This window comes from Taeniopygia guttata, chromosome 3 (genome assembly GCF_048771995.1).
Source record: "Taeniopygia guttata chromosome 3, bTaeGut7.mat, whole genome shotgun sequence".
Taxonomy (NCBI): domain Eukaryota; kingdom Metazoa; phylum Chordata; class Aves; order Passeriformes; family Estrildidae; genus Taeniopygia; species Taeniopygia guttata.
The window spans coordinates 101,110,868-101,132,032 of record NC_133027.1 but is presented as its reverse complement, the minus strand read 5'-3'; the positions used below and the strand labels follow the sequence as shown (position 1 = coordinate 101,132,032).

The 21,165-nt window shown below is 38.7% G+C and overlaps 1 protein-coding gene across 10 annotated transcripts in view; it reads left to right on the top strand.

The window, feature by feature from the left end:
- Positions 1 to 21,165, top strand: part of MTA3 (metastasis associated 1 family member 3) — a 230,054-nt gene that overhangs the window by 88,953 nt on the left and 119,936 nt on the right. For 3 of the 10 annotated variants that reach the window (XM_030269024.4, XM_012572368.5, XM_072927513.1), the window contains exons 1-3: positions 5,400 to 5,641; positions 6,833 to 6,900; positions 8,718 to 8,811. In XM_030269024.4, coding sequence (XP_030124884.3) covers positions 5,554 to 5,641; positions 6,833 to 6,900; positions 8,718 to 8,811 — 250 coding nt within the window. In that variant the 5' untranslated portion in view covers positions 5,400 to 5,553. Of the gene's footprint in view, positions 1 to 2,327; positions 2,397 to 4,033; positions 4,189 to 4,484; positions 4,728 to 5,399; positions 5,642 to 6,832; positions 6,901 to 8,717; positions 8,812 to 21,165 lie in introns of those variants that run through there. The other 7 variants (XM_072927512.1, XM_072927516.1, XM_072927515.1 and 4 more) reach the window with 5 other exon arrangements.

The following is a 21,165-nucleotide window of genomic DNA, read 5'->3' as shown; positions in this document are numbered from 1 at the left end:
AAGACAGGTACATATAGGTCTGGATCTGACTTATTTTGCACCAAAAAAACCCCCAAAAAACAATGCCCTCCCCCCAACCCTGCACCAAGAAAAAAAGAAAAAAAAAAAAAAAAAAAAAGATAAAACCTTGATTTAATTGTATGATTTATGGGAAATGAAATTATGTGTAGTGTCAAACAAATGCCACTTGGTAGGCTATTGCACCAATCTATATAGTACTATGATACTTATTGAAAAACCATTACCTGAGACCTGTTTTTAACTCCCCTCTCAATAAATAACTTGTTGCTCACCATAAGCACCATTTTTATCTGCACATTGATTTAGCAGAATTCTTACGACTCTAGGATTTGGATTCAACATCTAAACCTGCAGACTACTAGTAATTCAGCAATTAGCTTTAAGCTATTGTTTAAATCATATTTAATGAAAATAGTGACAAATTTAACTAAGAGTCTCTTGAGCAATCTGACTCAGAGTCAATAAAAAAGCCAACGTTATTTCTGATGCCAAGAGCAGATGATTTTTTCTTGTGAGAGATTTGGGTTTTTTTTCTGATTTATATAGAAGTTGGTGTGAAAGCATCTCTTACAGATTGCACCTAGTTTCTCCTTTGTAGAGACAGCTAAAAGTTTCTATTGCTTGTGATAACAAACACTGAATTTTGTATTTCTGTAAACAAAAAAACCCACAACCCCACCTTATATAATGATTGTTACAAAATAGTAGTTATATAAGGTTTTTTTATAAATATAATAATGTGTATTGATGTGGAAAAAATACTTTTGTTTTGTGACTAATTAAGTGACAGCAATATGAATTCTGTCTGTGCTACAAATTCATTAATGAGGTTTTGCAAGCTATGGTGTGTATTTGTGTTGGTAAAAAAAAAAAAAAAGTGCTTGTATACTGTTAGTTGCCTGTAAGTCAGTCTGATCAATGTGAGACTGTGTTAGCTGGCTTGTTTGTTCACATGAGAGCAAAGTGACTTTGTACAGGCTACATTTTATTTTTGAGCTACAGGACAAGTCCATAAAATATCCAAGTCCTCAGTGGTGGTGATTTACTCTCAATGTAGCTGTTTAAGCTGATAAGAAATTATTATTGGTGAAGTCCCTTGTAATTTGTTTAACTCTTTGCATGGATTATGTGCATGCAGCCAGTTTATTTGTTGTAAAGTTTTACTAGCAAGGGAGCTGCATTTCCTTGGTGTAAACTCATATACTTGAACAGCTGAATGTTGCCCATGCTTCAAAATTCTGTGTGCAAATAAAACAAACCAACAAACCCTCTAGGATCCCATAGGTATGGGCCAAGGATGGGAAAGGCCTTTTCCTTCATATTGCATGAACACAAGGGTGAGCACCTGTGAAAGCTCTACAGGAAGATGAACATTTTTTTATAAAGGTTTAAGCAAGTCCTTCTTCAATGTTTTTGTTGATTTCACTAAGGTGTTCCTACCTGTAAGATCCTGAAGTATATCAATCTGAAACACACACCTCTATCAATATATTTTACTTTATTCCTCTTGACTGTCAGTGTAATCATTATCAATCAAGTAATTGACAAAGATTTGTCTTCAGTTCTGGTATCTTTTGTGAGGAAGCTTATAGGTTGGACATGTTTTGATGGCGAGGTTGGCATTGTTTAGATTCAGGCTTTTTGTAATTAAGGAACTTCTGAAATTGGGAAACTTTGAAATTAAATTCTATGGACACAAAATGGGATGCTGTATGACAGCTGCAATGGAAGTTCTCTTATTCTATGACTTCATGAAATGATCAAATTGTCAGAACTTTTTAAAACTTTCATCTTGGCTCTGCAATAATGGAAAATGAGAAAATTCAATTTGAAAAATGAAAATTCAGGAATAAAATTGTCTGATAGTAGATTCCCATTACCTTTGTCTATATAATTCCACATGTAAGAAAGAAGCCTGAAATTGCCTATAAATAAAAGGTGAAACTTTTTGTACTATCTCCAATGGAAAAAAATGATTTCATAGCAGTGTTCTTTTAAATACATTAAGAAAATTGTATAGCTCCAGTTGACCTTATAGACATGTAATAGACATGATTTACGTGCATCTGATGAGGCTAAAGAAAAAAGCCAAAAAAGAGCCTGGATAAGTCAATAGACACTGTGTTGGAGATACTGTGAAAGGTCCTTGGTCATCTCTTCCCTCAGTGCCTGATGTCCATCTCTTTCAGGACTGCTGATCTTGCTCACCATGGGGGCAGCTGGCCAGCCTGGACCATGGAACTAGTCTGTGTTTTAAAATGATCCTTTTAACACTCCATTCTTTCTTTCTTGGCTTTTCTTTGGAGGACCGTGAGGAGGAATGATGGACTGCTCACGGTGGCATAACAAAGAAAATTGTAAAATGAAGCTCTCAGGTAACCTGTATCTCTAACAGGAATAATCTCTCTTGTGTCTTGAATTAGGTTGCCACAGAAATGTGGTTTCTTTTGAACGGCACAAGTGATCTCAGTCTATAGCTAAACAGAGTTCATATACCAGGTTAAGACAAAGCTCTTATCTGTTTTTGGGGTTTTTTTTCTTAACAGTTTTATACTTGAAACAAAAGTTTTCCATTCTATTTAATCTAGCAAAAATGAAGGTGTTTACATAACTTTAATTTTTCCCATTCTGTACACTGAGAGAGCACCAAATATAAACTGTATCCAGGCTTTTGTGTATGTTACACAAAAGTAAAATGTACTGCCAGTCCTGCAACCCTGTATCCACTATCTGGCTGTGCCCACTCCCAAAGCAGTGACCTTGAGCTATGGATGTACTGAACACCTCGGGCTGTGCTGGTGCTGTGTGAGCCCTGTTACTGTGAACAAGAGGGCCCAGTGATTCAGTACTGAGGTATATAAATGTCATTATTTCTCTATTTATCTGGTCTGCGATGCAGCCTCAGTCTGGCAGCTGTAAGTAAGGGTGGTTTTCTAACTATTTTCAGGCTGTCCACCTGAAAGGACAGGCTGGGACCATGGGCTTCCCTGGGCTGCTCTCCCTCTTTCACAGGCCATGCCTTCAGCTGATGGAAGCAATGGTCTATGTCTGTCCAAATCCACTCCTTGCTGGATGAGGGGACATTGTAAACTCCTAGTGAGGGCTGTCCCTCTAATGCCCAAGTGCAGACTTAAAATGAGGAAAAGAGCTTGGAGGCATTTTGTTTAATTGGAAATGTCTGTCACAAACTAAATGTTTGAATTAACTTCTCTTGCCTAAAAAGTTTAACCTCTTTCATTTACCCAAGCAGTAAAACAGGAGAGTAAAAGTAAGACCTCAGGTCTCTGCTAAGGTCAGGTTATTGTGCCTTTGGAAATACCCAGCTGGACAGAGTTGGTACTTCCAAAGGAGTTTCTGCTGACTTGTTTTCAGTTCCCACAGATGTTCAACAGAGGAAAAATCCCCATTTTTCCTTTCACTGCTTGAATGGGCTGCTGTTTTTAAAAGAAAAATAAATTACTGTATCATATGCCTGTTACATGTGTTTCAGAAAGTTGCTTCTCAGTTGCTGTTTTGATACAAAGTTGTAGTCACTTGAAAAATTAAAAGTATCCTGGAAGTAGACAAAACTTTAATAGTCCCAGATTTGCTTAGAGGAGAAAAGGAAGACAGGATATAATCGTTTGAAACACCAGGGAAGATCATCCTCCTTCTAATCAACACATTTTCCTGCAGCTCAGGATGAAGTGAAATTTTAACTTGGTAACGCTCAAGATGCACGCATAAATATCCAGGACGTAAACCCAATAATAAATCATCCCCTTCGTTGCAGGAAGATGATAACAAGCATTTATTTTCCAAGGAAGCATGCCACAGCAGGATCAATCTGTTTGTAAAGTGTATGGATTGTTGCTTATGGTGTAAACTTTGTATAAACAGGGGGAAATGGCTTCATGATACATCAGTATTGATGTTTTTGAAGCATCTCTCTCATCGGATGATTTGAAGGCATCTCTTTCGACGCTTCCTGCCTCCCAGATGAGCTGCTAGATTTATCTTTATTCTGTCGTAGATGTTTTCTGTTGCCTGTTGCGGGCAAGCTGCATCCTGCGGACGGCGGAGAGCTCCGAGAGGCACCGTGCCCGCGGCGGGCTGGGGGCGCCGGAGCCGCCCGCGGGACCGCGCTATGGAGGCGAACAAAGGCGCCGTCAAACCCATCACCAACAGGTGCTGCGCAAGAAACAAACTTTTCCTGAGACACTACTCAGAGTTGCCAAAGGGGAGAGATCCCTCAGCCGCTCCGGGCAAGAGGCAAACACCAAAAAAAAACCCCAAGTTCGGAAAGGGTCGGGACAAAGCGGCGGGAGCCCGCAAAACGTGGCGTGCCTCGGGCAGGGCGGGGAGCGTGGCCGCACACCCGCACCTCCCCCGGCACCGCCCGGCCGGGCCGCCCCACCCCACCTGCGGCCGGGCCCTGCCCGGACCCGCCCCGGGGCCGGTGCGCGGGGGGAGCGCCGGGGCGCCGCTTTAACCCCTTCCCCGCTGGCGGCTCCGGAAGCGGCGGCGGCGGCCCCGTGGGGCGCTGTGTCCTGCGGCCGGGCGGGGAGGGGTGGCGGCGCGGGGTGGGGGCGAGCGCGGCGCGGGGGGGCGGCGGCGGGAGCCGCTCCCTCCTTGCCCAGCCCGGCCCGGCAGAGGCGGCAGGAGGAGGAGGAGGAGGAGGGCGGCGCAGAGCGCAGACATGGCGGCCAACATGTACCGAGTGGGAGGTATGTGGGGACGCGGCAGCGCCCGCCCGGAGCCCCCCGCGCCCGCCCGGGGGTCCCGCCGGGCCGCGGGCCGTGCGCGCCGCGCCGGGGCGAAGAGCGGCGCCCCGGCCCCCGGCGGGCGCGGTCCCGAGCGGGGCGGCCGGGCCCGGGCGGGCGGCGAGAGGAGGCAGCCGGTCCGGCGAAGGGTCGCCGGGCCCTCCGCGGGGCGGAGGACGCAGGTTCCTCCCCCGCCAGCCCCGTGCGCCGGGTGGGAGCCCGGCCCCCGCCGCCGAGGAGGAGAAGGGCAGCGCCGCCCTCCGCGGGAAAGGGGGGAGCGGCGCCGCCGGCTGCCAGCCCCCGCACCGCACCGCGCTGCGGGCCGGGCACGGCCGCCCTTTGCGCCTCGCCTCCTTCCCGCAGAGCGGCGGAGGGGCCGTGCACGGGGCCCCGCGGGGCGAGGAGGGGCCGCCCGCCCGGCCGTGCCTCCCCGGGCCGCACCGGCCCCGCCGCGGCCTGGCGGGCCCTGGCGGCGCGGGGCGCTGCGGGGCGCTGCGCACGGCCAGCCCGAGCCCACCCCGGGGGCGCTTCCCTCCGCGCCGCTTCCCTGCCCCCGCGCCCTCCCTCGCTCTCACGGCGGAGTTTCTCCGCGCCTTCCTTGGTCTGCTGGGGATAAATAATTAATCTGGCTGTGTAACCGGGGGATTTCTGTCAGCTTCCCTTGCTTGCCGCCGTGACCCCCGAGCAGCGCCCTGATACGTGACTGATTGGCGGAGGGCGGTGGGGAGAGGGCGTTTAGGCGGTGAAAAACACGGCAAACGTTTGTCTTCCCACCCCGAGCCTGTCGAAAATGACACGGATAACTTTGGCTCGCTCGCAGAGGGAACGAACGTGGCAGTGTGCCCAGTGCTGTGGCTCAGGTGCACCGCTCAAGTTAAGTAGGTAGTACTGGGTGCTCAAAAATCGTTCCATCCTCCTGCTCTCTCAACATCCAGAACCGAGAGGGAAGATGCGTGGAAATGAGGGGTGACAATAGTTTGAATGTTTTGAGATATGCTGATAGAGCCACAAATCTTCCATCTGCATGCTCTCTCATTAGAGCACTTCGATTGCAGTCCCATCAGCCTTTACTCAGGAAAGTAATCCTTCTCTGATCAGGTAGCGCGTAGGGTTTACCTCTTCGGTCACCAATTCTCTTTTTTTTTTTTGTTGTAGTCTTAATAAGCAATCATGAACTATCCAGAGATCATATTCTTTCATTAGAACTACCTGAAGTTCTTTTTCATTGTATTGTAGTGTCAAACTGTTGCAGAAGACTTTTGTACATTTTTATAGTTTCTCATCCGATTTTTAAAAATAAAGTTTGCAAAGGGCATGGTGCAGAAATCCAACATCGACTTTAAAGTGTGGTTGACATTTGGTGGGTAGTTTTTCATTGGACAAAAACAAGTTTTCAGAAAACTATTGAAGGAAACACGCTGCTTGTCAATTCTTTGTATGTTACATGGGAGTAGCTTTCAGGATATGAGTAAATTTCCATTCACTCTATGAAGATATTTTTATATAATAATGCTGAAAGAGACTTTGTCCTACAAGATCCTTGCTAATTTCATGACAATTCCTGCTTAATATAGTTTGCATTTTAGTGGACAGAGATTACAAGAGCAAGTATCATAAAACATATATTACTCATTGGGACAACTGTACTGCCACAGCACCTGATAATAAATATGATGTGTCGACTCTTACAGAAATGTTAATCTCGGTAATATAGAAAGTCACTAAAGTGTTCAGTTCTTAAATCTTCCCTAACTGATTGTGAGAAGTTGCTCCTTCCCTATCAAGATTTATGAAGTGTATGGATTACTAGATTACAGTGCAAGTTTCAACACAAAGCATTTAACTTTTTCCTAGCATGGTTGTTAAAACAGGTGTAGTACAGTTAAAACCAGAACTGAAGAACAAATTATATTAAATCTCAGTGTAGAAATACATCACGGTCCCAACATTTACGAAGAAATCTCAGCCCTTTGAAAACTTCTTGTTTTAGAAGAAAATTTTTGCACTAATAATAATATGTCTTTACATAATTTTTGGTATTTCAGTGACTTTCCCTTTTTTCCTTGCAGATTATGTTTATTTTGAAAATTCTTCCAGCAATCCATATCTCATTAGGAGAATTGAAGAACTTAACAAGGTATAAATATCTAAGATTCTTTCTTAACCTTTGTCAACAGTGTTCTTGTTCAAACCTGAGAATTATTTCTATCCCTAAACATTTCTACTGTAGGAGGGATTTCTGAGGGTTACTGAAAACTTGCTATGTGATATCCTCTAATTCTGCCCTGTTACCTAAAGAAACACTCAGTTGCTCATTCCTGGTGAACAGGATTACTCTGCTGCAAAAATTTTCTAACGAATTCTATGAATTCTTGGAGAAATTAATAAATTTAATTCTCTGGCTGACGATGACACTGTGAACCCATCTGGAATGACAGCCATCATGTAACGAGTCTGCTTTTAGACAGACATCTGAGGAGCTGGAAGGTACCAGCGAGACTTTGATCGAGTAACACAATGTGTGACTTCTGTGGCTTTATTGCTCTGCCTATTGACAGCTGTGAATGAAGAATGGGCTTTTGAATAAAGTACAAACTGTGTTCTCTGTCTTTATCCTGAGTGTATTTTTCTAAAAAATGGAGGCTCTATTGACAGTCACTTTGGGGAAAGCATGATTATTTTTCTTCACTCTGACGCTATGAAGAATAGTGTGGGGTTTCTATGTTTTTTTTATTATTTTTAATACTTTTGTATTTTTTTTACTTTTCCCTCAAGCAGTATTAAAACTTACTGATGCACTGTATCAGAAGTTAATTGTTAAAATGCCCATCATGATGTAAGTAATGATTAAGATATTTCTCCCCAGTGGTTAGAAAGTAAATTTAAAAATTGGTGACTTGCAAGCGGTTTTCTTCTTATTAATGAAACACAACAATATGCCATAGCAGGCATCAACCACATTAACTGTTAGTGCTGTCCAACACAGCATCCACTGAACTTGTGCATGGCAAATAATTTTTGACTTTTATTGGAGAAGAAAATTTTTTATTCACAGTAATTGACATGATTCCAATCATGCATTGAATATAATGTTTATTATCTTTAAACTGCACTGCCATAATTTAATCTTGCTTGTGCAGGGTAAAACAGTCATGTATTGATTTTTTTTCCTTAAAGGAAGGTTGGAGGTTGTAGTCCAGACATCTTGAATGTGAATGGTTTGCTTTCATATGTTAAAGGTATTGAGGAAATGTGAAGATGTTATGTAAATATGTAATGAAATGCTTTGATTATTGTTCTAATAAGGACAATATTTTTTTTGTAAGAAGCTTAATCAAAACATTATACTTTTTAGTATTAAGTAAGTTACTCAAGGTAAAAAAGTACTTTTGTACCCTTTAAGGAGGAGGATACAGTTCTTCAAATATTAGTAAATTCTTTATAGAAGATTATGGTCCTCATAATGAGTAATTAAAACAGTGAACTAAACAGCTCTTTTATTTTAGGAGCTGTTGTGACTTTCTCAAATAAATCTTTCAAAAAGACTTTCTTAATAAATGTTATATTAAATGAGATTCTGAAAAAATGCCTGAGTACTTTGAAATATACATTTCTGTCCAAAGCAGGATTGTAAAGAAATGTTCACAAGATTCTAACATTTCTGAAGGAGTCTTTAGAATGATACTAGCATTGCACCTCTGAAGACCTGAAAAAAATATAAATTCTGAGGACTCAATAATTGTAGTTAATCCTCTTGTCTGCTCTGAAATCAGTACTGGCCTCTCTCAAGAAGATTTTATATTGGAGTATATTGGAGTAATTCTGATGATTTCAGCTTGACTGATCATGTGAGAACTACTGATACGAGGGAACACTCCAAGCAAAGAGTGTTTAATTTGTATTTCTCAGCTGAGGTGGGATACATCCCGACTTGATTTTCTCTTTCTTTTGTAGACTGCCAATGGGAACGTGGAAGCGAAAGTGGTGTGTTTTTACAGGCGAAGAGATATTTCTAACAGCCTTATAATGCTTGCAGATAAGCATGCTAGTAAGTAGATGGTGTAGGGCATTTTTCCTTACTAACACAGCCTGCTCAATTTCTGCAACTGCTTAAAATTATGGGGGTTTCTGGCATGTGAAATATATATTTATGTTAGGCATTTATTAATATCTAGTTAGTCGCTTAGTGTTATTCTCTCCTGCTCCTATTAGTTGCTTCTGGGAATTGAGTTATGCTCTATTCCATATGATTGAGTCTGTGCATCTGGAAAAAAAAAGAATGTATCTTTTAATCTGGAAGATAAAGCTGCATTTCTTTTTTTTTAAGTCAAAAGTAATTCTTGGTTGTAAGTCAATTTAAGCTTAAGAGCACTTGTAATTATTTGATGTGACTTTTTTGAATTGGACATAAACATGTATTGCTTAATGTAAAGAATGAAATGCATCGTTGGGGGCTGAAAATCACTGGAGATTGTAAAAGAGCTGTTATGTGCATTTATGCTAAATGTAGATATTAGTAAAAAAATAGGGGGTTGTTTTTTGGTTTTTTTGGTTGTTTTTTTTTTTTTTTTTTCCCCAGAAAAACAACAAGTGGTAATAGGTGAAAAAAGCCCCATTTTTCAACATGAACCTAAACACCTAAACGTTTTTGGTATCTACCATCTGGTATACAAGTGAAATATCATAATGTTCCATAACTTTTTTATGAAAAATAAAATTCTGAAGAGAAAAAATGCAATTCTGAAAATATAAGTCAGAACCTAAAAATCTGAGATGAAAACAGTAATTTACAAAATACTCCAGTCATATTTGTAAATAACTGAGATGTAAAGTGTGTCAACATCCTGTAAATGTCTTGCCACATGCTATTAAATACCATTTGGATTGTATATGATGCTTGAGTTTTCAAAATGAATCTGTGAATATGTTATGTAGAGGTTATAAATCTCAAATTTATTGGGATGAATCTCTTGAAAGATATTAGATAATGCCAACTTTTTTATGCAGATATATGATGGTGTAATTAGGTGCTTTAAAAATACCCTGCAATGTCCAACTCTGGTAATTTTGCTCATCCAGGTGTGGTGAGTGAAGAGAAACAGCCAGCCTTTGGCTTTTGCTTTATTCTTTTATTGTTAGAGAGGTGGGGGTGATTTGAGTACATAGTATGAATTACTAGCTTGGTTTTTATAGGAAGACAATACATGTTGCTTATGTACTAAGAAAATGATTTAATGTTTTCTTACATAGTTGGGTACACTCTATAGTTATTTGTGACCTATTTATGCTCATGTTCATCAGCCCCCACAATCACTTGAGTTCTTCCAGATGAATTGTATAGGAATATAGAACTTTAGGTGAGCTTCACTAAACTTTCTAGCACTTTTTTTTTTTTGTTTTGTTTTGTTTTTCTTTTCTAATGGAGGAGGCGAGATAGTATGAAAATGATAACAACTTTACTGGAAATACTTTTTTTTAAAATTTATTTGATTTTTAAAACATGAAGATTGTAATTTTTTTTTTGTTGGCTTATTTTTTATAAAAGGATATGTTAGTCCTGTGGGTATCATTCAATCTGGAAAAGTAAGATTTTTCAATTTCCTTTGTGAGTTTTAGGTTGCCATTTTGTCAGCACTTTGATGAAAAGGACTTGATGGTCTGTTGCTCTTCTCCTACAGCATACTAGGGGTTTGTTGGTGTCGCTAGGAGTGCCGTGGAGTCTTCCATCATGTTTTCTCTATCGGGATTCTCTTGTGGTTTTGTAGTGAGAAAACAGAAATGTGATTTCCAGCTGGTTCAATGAACACCTTTAGAATACCTGTGTCTCACAGGTTACGAACCTTCTTAACCCAGTGCTCTTATGAATTGTGTTTCTCTATGAGCATTTTGTCTGGACACAATGTCTGTGTTCTGACCAATCTGTGGAATCTGTAGTGCCAAGCTCTCTTAGGAGATATTTGTTACAGTTACAGGGGACAGCAAATAGTGAAGGATTGCTCGCCTAGAGCTTCCTATAGCTCTTAGAGCAGATGTAGTTAAATGTCAAATCAATTCAGAGGCTTTCATTCTGGAATAACACAGTGTTCTGTTTAAAAATATGGTGTATGTAAACAAAATATTTGTATATTTATGGATTGAATGTTTTGGAAATGTTTTATATAGCTAAACATGTTGACACAACAACACTTCTACCTGGTTTGGTATAAAGTAAGTGTTAAAAGATACAAGTTTCTTAAGGAATGGAAACTGCAGTTCAGCCACTGATTTCTCCTGTGTGCCTGTTTGGAGAAGTCTTCTAAGTACAAGATCTGCTTTCTGCTTTATCTTTTCTAATGATATTTGTATTGCTAGCAGGTGGTTGTTGTTTTTTTTTGGTTTTTTTTTTTTTTTCCTTTATGGCTGAGAAAACTGGTTTGAGTTAGGCATTTCTCAAGATTTCAGCACATGGGGGTTGAGGTTTTTCTGACTAACACATCAATATCTGAAGGTTACGTTTTGAGATGTAGATATGGTCCCATTTACTAAAAGAAAAAAACAGCTTTGTTAGAAAATATTTTGGAACTTCAAAAAGAAATTTTCAGTAACTTGAAAAAGTTTCAGTATTATTCCAAAGAGTGTTTGGGAAACATGAAATAAAGTTGATCTGTGACTTAATCACTGGTAAGGAGTTGGTATATTGTTTTCATAGGCTATGTTTTGTTGTTTGGGTTTTTGTTTGGATTTTGTTTGTTTGTTTTTGTTGTTTGAGTTTTAAAATTTGGTTGGGATTTTTTTTGTTTATTTGTTTTTAAGTTGTCTTCCAAAATGTTTCAAGATATTGTAACAAATTGAGGGAGGGAAATCAAATTTTCCTTAGGCCCGTCCAAAATACTCAGGTACAGAGTAGTTTGTTTCCTTGTTTTCAAAGAACGTCACTAATCTGTGTGGAAATGGTATTGCCTTCTTTCTTTCCCTGGTGTTTCTGGTGGAATTTAACTAAGGAAATTTTTATTTGTCTACCAGCATCAGGTATGACACCAGCTTAGGTCTGGGAATAGTTCTAGAGCTAACTGTAGCCACTTAAATCCAGGGATTTGGAATGTTTTTATGGGCACTTGAGGACTTCATGTTTTTTCACTGTTGATTTATGTTACTACAAAATAGAGTTTATGGTAAGGTCAGCTTGAAATACAAACCAAAACACTGTCCAGGATCAGCTTCTTGATCCTGTGCAGCCTCCTGAGCTTTGGAGGAGAGTTCTTTTGGGGTGTTAACATTCACCAGGTTGTTGTTGGGGTGTTAACTCGCTTAGGTTGTAGACATCACCACAGGGTCACTGTGAGGGGAATTTTCCTTTCTTGGCATGAAAGTATTGACCAGCAGCAGAGTAAGGCTTACTGTGAAGAGATGAGTAGAGGATGGCAGGCAGCACAAAAGACAGATGTTGCAACAGATACCCGAGTGCGTAAGCGACTGAACTTGGAGAGGTGGGACAGAAACACTCAGCTCATTAAAATGGGTGAAGCAAACATAAAGGGGTGGCATAGAGATGTTTCCTAACTACATGGTGTGATTGAGAAATTGCCAGCTGTAGCTGAATCTATAAAATGTAGATGATTCTTTATCTTCAGTAAAATTAATGTAAGTATTTTAGGGCAAGGTTTTAATAGCTGTGGAGAGGAGGCTGTGTCAGCTTTGTACCAGCACTGGTTTTGGGTTACAGTGAAGGGCTCAAGTTCTTATTTCCTTCTTTTGCAATAGATTGCAAAGAGTTATAGAATATCCTGTATCACAAGGGACACATGAAGATAATTGGATCCAACTCCTGGCCCTGCACAGGGACCATTCTAAGAACCATACCATATTTGAGGTTATTCACTACTACTTTCTTGAAGCTGAGTGGGGTGACCTGAGTGCATGATACCATTTTTTGCTGTTCTTTGCACTTTAAGTTCTTTATCTGATCATGTGTTATCATGTAATACTATGTCTGAAGTCATTCTCTTATTGCAACTCCTCAGCCAACTTTTGCCTAGTCAACCATCTGGTGAGGATATAAAAAAAATTACTTCATCTTCTGATTTATTAAAGAGGGTTTGTTTCATTTAGGTGTGCTGAGATGCTGACTAAATGCCAAGAATATTTCTGGGCTTGTGACAAAGCCCATGCAGAATGTATTTTTTTCTCATTAACAGAATTTATATTCTTTGTGAATGAGACAGTACTCAATTAAAAAGAAAATTCAGAGATATTTGTTTCATTGACTGAGATGAAAGGTAAAATGAAATTTTTCTAGGTTACAGAAGCTGACAAAAAATCATATTCGATCTCAGTTGTTCTTTTTAGAGATCACTTATTGGCTTTCCTTCTTGTTGCACATTTTAAAAACTTTTATTCTTTTGCTCTTAATCAGTCATGTTTCATGTCACATTGCTTTGTACAATGGTGTTTCTGCTGCAGAATTTTTGTGTATGATAGATATCTTGGAGGAGAGGATTCTTGCTAGTGATTCCCGGTTAGACAATCATTAGGGCTGGGAAAGACCTCCAAGATCCAGTCTTTGGCTGAACACTGCCATGCCCACTGAAATTTATCATCAAATGCTGGAGTCTGTACTCAGTTCTTACTTTTGCGTGACTTTCATGTGTTGCAACCAGAAACAAATCCAGTATTCTCTCTGTACTTCAGTTTTTTGCCTGTAAAGCAATGCTCCTATTAGAAGTTCTTATTAAAGTTGGTAAAAATATTTAATATGCCAATGTGTTTTTATAGTTGCCGTTAAAAGATCTCAAAGCACCTGACAAACACTCATAATTTATATTCTATATAATATCAAGAATGCTCCAGCATTCATGGAAATGGCTTGATCTTGCAGAGCAGTTTAGCTGCTGCTGAGCCTTATTAAAGGTACTTTGTATTTGAAGGGAGGAATATTTTCATATTGTCTATATTAACTGTTGACATTCCAGATGCACCTGAGAGAATGAAGCTGTTAAAATTCCATCTGATTTTTGAGAAGCATTTTATCTCAGTAGAGCAGCAGGCAAGCAGGTATTATTGAAGATGTTAAGAAAATGAGCTTAACTTGAGCAGTAGTGTTTAGCAGATTATTCACTGATGTTCCCAAAGATGCACAAAACTGAAATGTGAATTTCTTTTCATGTGTCATCAGGTTTTTCAACATATGGTTGCTGTTGCATAGTGGTGTTCTTAATACTCAACTCCAGGAGAAACACAAGAATTTTTCCTGCCCTCTACAACAATAAAAAAAATTGTAAAGTTGTATGAAAAAAGATATGGATGTGGAGACCTTGGGGTTGAGGAGAGGGCTCCAGAGTAAAATACCTAAAACACCTTGTGTTCTTTAGTTTTCTGTTATCTTAGTCACATATTTGACTCAGTATAATTCAAAACATTTATAAAATACTACAGCTGCATTATTTTTGTCCAGTCAGATTGTAACACAACCAGAAAATTGGTGGATTTTTTTCTTCTTTGGTCTGGTTCTTTTTCATTGTAGTAGTTCTTGTACATCAAACTAAACAGTTATTCATAAAGGATACAGTGTTTCTTTAACCACAATCCCTTTCCTGAAAAATCACTTTAAGATGACTTTTCCTGTTACCTAATTCAAGTCACATAATGTCTTAGAATAAAAAGTATGTTTTGGCTGGAGATTTTATTTGAAATCTTAAATTGCCTTTTTTTTTTGGTTTCACTAATTCCCTTGACACCTGTTGTCTTTGCAGCCTATATTTAGTTAGAAGCACCTTTGGTGAAATGAACCCAAGAGACAAATATTAATTCTTCTACTGCATACAATCCATTTTCTCTGTCTTGATAATTTAAAATGTTGAAATAATTCATAGTTTCTTAAAAAAAAGTCACCAAACAACAAAAATCAACCCCATGGTAAATAATTTTTTGGTCTTGCTTATGGTCATGTTGGTGAAAAAAATGAAAACAAAGCAAGTCATTAGTGCTTAAGAGCTCAATTGATTTGTGTCTCTTACAGTAGTGTAAGTAACACTTCCATGGAATTTTGTGGCTTTTGGAGAGTTTTTTATTAGGTTACAGTTGATTTTTTTCAATTGCACTTGGTGAGAAGACCTCTCTTGCTTGCTGTTAAGAAAAGAGATCTGTTGCTATCACCCTGTGATGAAAGACACTATTTTTTCAGTTGGATAGGAGAAAAAGGAGCTAAGACCTGGAAAGACAGAGCTGAGAATCAAAGGTAGGAGAGTCTCTTGAATTGTATGTAAGGAAGAAGGCTTGGCTGCTGGATATGTCTGAGGAGTGGGTGAGCAGACTCGTGTAACTGGTTCAGTGAGATACTGCCTTGCTAATCTCAAGGCTTCTGTAAATATAAATTAGTGTTTTGTTTGCAGCTCAGTGTTCCTGGCTCTGTCATCTCTGTCCACACACAAAGAATTAGGAGAAAATTAGTTTTGATCTCACGTAATTGCCCTCTTGTCTTTGAGGACAAGGCATTTTTCAGAAGTCCCTGTCCCTCCATCAGAAGGCTCTTGGGTTTGTTTTGAAGGTGGAGTGGTGAACAGAGACAAATCCAAATATGGTAAGCCAGGAAATTGAGGTCTATAGGTTCCAATATTGCTTTCATTGGAATTTTACATGTCAATACTATTTACAGTCATCTGATAGAGACATGTAAATGAAGCAGTAGCAAATTCAGTTATGTTGGGTTGCTTCTGGAAATCCTGAAGGCTGTGATGTGGGAGAGGCACACCCTAGGAATACCATTTAAGGATGATACAGATAACAAATTCTTTAATCAGTGGCAGAGTAGCTTTTATGCTAAGGAACTTATATTAGTCTAACTATCATTTTCACCAGAAATGAGCTTGGGGGTTTTTGTGAGGAAGACATGATCTCTTTGATCTTCTGAGACAAGGGAACATCCAATTTTCCTTCATTTACCCTAGAGAATACCATCAGTTGTAATTTATTTGAAGAGGGTGGAGAAGATTCAAAACTTTCTGAAATACAGCAAACCTTGTTGAAATCTACTTCCTTGTCACCAAGGAGAAACCTGTTTCAAGGGTCCCAATTATTCTTTTCAAGGGTGCTTTGGGTAATATCATAAATTATGTGTTTTCTTAATTTGATTTTTGTTCAAGACTTGTGAATGTTTTCTCTCCTCAACAGGGAAAGCAATAAAGAAGCAGTAATGAGGAGCGTCTTGCTTCTGACAATATCTGAGTATTCTTTTTGTGACTGACATTTAGAATTAGTAGTTATATTGTCTCATTAACAAGTTTACTGTCAGCCCCAAGTATCTTGTAGAATTATTAACTTCTGTATCCGTTCAGGCTCCTCCTTTGGTGCAGAATGGCTTGTTAGATTGTGAATGTTAATGACCCTCTCCTAATGGATGAATGGATTTATGACTAAGTTAGTAATTTTAGGACTTCTTAGCTCTTATGGAAAACTTGCATAAACACGTTTTTTTTCACCTGTGTATGCGTGATCTGTGTTTGATCATGCATGGCTTCTTCACATATAAAAAATTGTCTTCTCTGTACAATTTGTAGATATATTTGAATTTTTGAATGGACTGAATTTTTGCTAGCTAGTAACTGCTAGCTTCAACTCTAGACCTCCAAAGTATAAACTTATAGTTTTGGGCAAGTGTGTGTAGGTTCATTTTCTTTCAAACTCAACAATCTTATTTTCCGAACACAGAATTTAAGAGGCTTGAATACATTGCTGCCAATTTCTCTGAATGTAAAAACAAACTAAAGCTAAAACCTGGATTAATTCTGTGAATTTGCTGTAAAGAGTGGCAAGCTGTAAAATATCAGTTCATGTTTATGCTTAAACCTGTTTATAAGATATATGAAGCTCAGTTTTTATTTTTATTACTTAAATACCAGAAGTATTTATTTAGTAAGTTTCCTTGGTAAAGAACTCAGTAGGGTACAAAAGGAGTCACTTTTTTGAGCTCTACTCCCAAAATAAATTTTTCACATTTGAGTCTTAAGAAGGAGAGAGTATTCACAGAAAATTGCCAAAGCATTGTACATTCCCCTATTTCCCTGAGTTCCTTAGGACTAATTTCCTCATGGTCAAGTTTAAATACACATGCCATTGTTATTGTACTTGTTCAGGGTTTCTTTTGAGTTGTGGAAAATATGTAACTGTTTTCTCTCTGCTGCTTTCCTGCCTCTATCATGTTTCTTAGTTGTGCATGCAAGTGATCCTACGCTGTTTTCTTGGTACCCTTAAAATATTTGTAGTATTTAAATTGATATTATTTATCATAACTTTTTTGTCTCATGAAGATAAGTAGATTTCCATAATCTCAAATGGTTCTGCTTCTTTTTGTTTTCCCTTGGCTCCTAATTTTAAGTGACTTTCCCCACTTTCTTCCCAGTGCACCCACACTGTACCAAAGCACCTGAGGCATAAATTTTAGACTACAAAAATATTGCTAGGTTATCTCTATCTGTAAAGCTCCAATTAGAGATGCATTTCACATCTTCAAAGAGTTCTCTGATAGTCTAATTGAATCAGCAGTTTATATAATTTATAAATTTGAATGATGTAAACTCACTATTAATATAGAAAGACTTTCCCATCATGCAGTGGCAATTAAATGTGTGATGTGGGAATCAGGTCTGATGATTTAAATGCTTACCAGCAGTAATTCTTGAATGTCTGTATTCTGTAGTGGAATGAAGTGTGCAATAGTTACCCTTGGTAATACTCATGCATGCCTGTAACATGCTGGTGGAGCTTTTCAGCTTGGGCAAGGCTCTGTGTGAGAATGAGTCTAGTGCTTCCTACCCAAGCTGATTCATGCCCTCCTATGTGTGTATATATATGTATATGGTGTGAGGTATTATTGACTAGGTAGAAGTAACAGATAAAATGGATGTGTAAAGCAGCTGTGTGATTTGTCTCTAAACTCTCTTTCTGCTAAAGGTAGTCTGCACAAATAACAGGACTCAAAGTTAACAAATATGTTGAGTTTGTCATGCCCCGAACCACATGGAGTGGATGGCCAGAATAGCTGTGCTATTCCATAGTGCAGTTTATATGTTTGATCAATATTTTGTTTTTTGTCTCAGCTACTGTTTGTAACCCTCTCTGATCAAGTGAAGACTTGTAGTGTGTATCTGCTTTGCTTCTGGTTTTGATATGCAACAAATGATTCTGTGATCCTTGCAGAGAGATTGTTTTGTACTGATGTAGAATACGTCAGTCCCTTGAGCAAAAAAAGTTTGAGTGGCAAAAAGCACAATATCTTTCAGTAATAGCCTGTTCTACATAATCAAATTCCTAAAAGACTTCAGGGAGCTAGGTAGTTCATTTTGACTGTCACCCACTGCTTGAATCCAAAACCTGTTTGAGGATTTATCACAGTACATAGAATGTCTCTGTGCAGGTTGCAGAGTTGCTGGGCTGTGCATAGAGCACTATATATGCATATATCCAAGGGTTATGTGAGTTCATGTGTCTTTTCTACTTGTACAACAGGTTAAACATCTATCCAAAACCAGCACAACTAAATTAGCTATTTTCCTGGTTTTGCTATGCTGAATTATAGAATTAACTTGTTCTTGTTTTTGTGTGGGATTGTGACAGTGATATGCAATGATGGAGTCATGTTTCAGTTTCCTGTATTAAAAGTGCAGCCTTGTTTTGGCTTAAACCAGAGTAGAAATAGTGTTGGCAGAGTCAGTGACCTGTAACCTAGACTGTACAGGGTACTGTGGCCCGTTGCTGTGTGGCAATTCCTTTAGGCAGGTCCTTTGACTGATGCTGCTCTCAGGAGTGAGATCCTGATGCAGTTATTCTCAGTAGTCCCTCAAGAGGCCAAGGACTCAGTTGCCAAGTATTATACAAGAAAAAAGGTTTTGATATATGGACAGCTTTTATATTTACATTTGCCTTCAAATGGGGGCTAGCTTCATCTACCTTCATAATGATCTCTCATTTATTTTAATTTTTAATTTTTATTTTTAATTGGAGGAAAAAAACCCAGAATCAGAATACTGAAGATTTACCATGTATGTGATGAATAAGTGAAGATTTTTCATATTTTACCTGCTGCAACAAAAATGGTATTTCAACATGTTGTCTACAAAGCAAAGTACTGAGGGAAGAAAAACTAGATTGGTTTACTTGGGAATGGCATATGTATTAAAATTGGAATAGCTAACACAAGGTGATGTTATTCCTACACTGTTTTTTTTTTGTTTGTTTTTCCTCCTGGCTTCTGAATGAATAAATTAAAAGGCTTTAATAATTTAAAGTAATACATGTATTTCATATCTCTTTACACTTTTCTCAGTTCATATGTATAGTTCCTGTAAATTATGATCTCATTATCTCTGTACAGACATTAAGGAAATAAAGTGTCCTGAAAGGTAAATCTCTGACATAGTTGATAGAAAAAAAGATGAAAAAAAAATCATCCTTTGGGTCTTACACAGACCATCAGAGTGAATGAGCTCCTCTTCCTGGTTGTCTTCTCAGGTCTATAGACATAAAAGCTTTCTTACCATGTTGGCATCGCACAGGCATTCTCTTGGATAATATTCTTATTTCCTAATCCCACACCTAGAGCCTTAATGTATCTCGATTGAATTTACCCAATAACAGGATATACAAATCCTTTTATTTTCATTCTCCTTTTTTCCCTTTTCTTTCTTTTTATTTTCTCCCTACTTCTTCTTTTCTTCCTTCAGAAAATCCAACAAAATTCAGCCTTTCTGTGAGGAGTTACTGTAGAAGATAAATAATTTGTGTTTTATAAGCAGAATCATATGCCATTCTGAGTAGGGGTAGGAGAGTTCTTGTACAATCTGTGCCTTTTCATCTCTGCCAACAAATTTTGAAAAGTTGTTTATCGGCTTTTGAGGATGTGAACTGAATGTTAGAAAAGCAGTTTAGATCTCTGAAACTCAGTTGTTACTGTCACACAGTGCAAGAAAATGGCAGTGTAGATCTTGAACATGGACTTTGAATTCTAACAGAAAACATAAAAGCATATTTTTTGTGTGCTTAGTTCTTCTCATGTTACATTTATTATTTTTTTATATATTAACGCTGCATTTTCTTAAGGAGAGACAACCATGCAGCTTGTTAACCAACTGGATCAAACAAACCTTTGCCTATGGTAAAGGAAATAAAATCTTGTTAAAACAAAATACGAGCAGGAGTTTCACAGAAAAATGGTGAAAATCTCAAATGATGGGAAAAATTACTAATAGTGGCTGTGTCAGGGAAACGGAATATACGAATCTCCCTTTTCTTAAAATCAGGTGTAGTAAGTATTCAAGCAGGTTACATGGCAGTGCTGCACGTAGCCTTTGTATTTCTTGAGCCAGATGATGGATCAAAAAATTATTTCTTGGACGCTGTCAGATAACCCATGTACACTTTTGCTCATGGTGGTCTGCCAGTCTGGATTTGAGAGCAGAACTAAAATTTCCTTTCTTTCCCACACAACTCTAAACATATGTACACTTTGGAAAAACCACTAATTGACTTTTGATTCAGCTGATGAGCTGGATGTAGCCAGTAATTGGATGTTCATCATGTTGCAAATAGCAGTGTCCATGGTACAGTTTTGAGTCTGCTTCTTGCTGCTCCTAATGAGCTACTTGAAGAAACACCTCCCAGGACTATTGCTTCTCACATCCTGCAGCAGCTTGCGTGTGTACAGATGTACACATCACCAAACACAACCTGAGCCCTGTTACAGGATATTTTTTGTATTTGGGAGAATTTGCATTTGAATAGGTGATACAGAAATTAGGTAAAAGGGGAAAATCTAGTTGAGGTTTATGATACATAAGCCAGCTTTTTCACTACTGCCTGCATGTTATTATTCTCATGCTTCTGTGGGACCCTTCTGTTCTGTGATGTTGTTATGAAATAGCTTGCAGTGCTGAAAAATGGTTAAAGAACTATTGTGCTTGCTTTTGCATTTATTCATGTTATTGTTAATTTATTAGGATCTATTTATTAATGTAACACATCATGATTCATAGTACTTATGGAGGTAATCCTTCCTTGCTTTCCACCCACAAGCTTCTAGCTTTCAAAAATCTCCAGAACCAGCTATCGAATAACCCCCACCCATCAAGTTTGGGAAGGTGAACTTTTCTGCTAATGAAGGGTGTGATGGTTTCCATAAAATATTTTCACTACAGACCTGTGATAAACGTGATATGGTTGTACAGTTGATTATGACTGACTATTGTCCTGTACTTGGAAGTACCCAAAAAACCATTTTGCATTATTTTGGAAATAATTTTTGTTATTGAACAGTAGGTGTGGCATATTAGTTCTTAATGGCTACGCAGTAGTTATTTCTTTGTTTTGTGACCTTCTTTAGAAAAATAATGATGAGGTAGTGTGGGAGGATCACCTGGATAATTGTGTAGGAAAA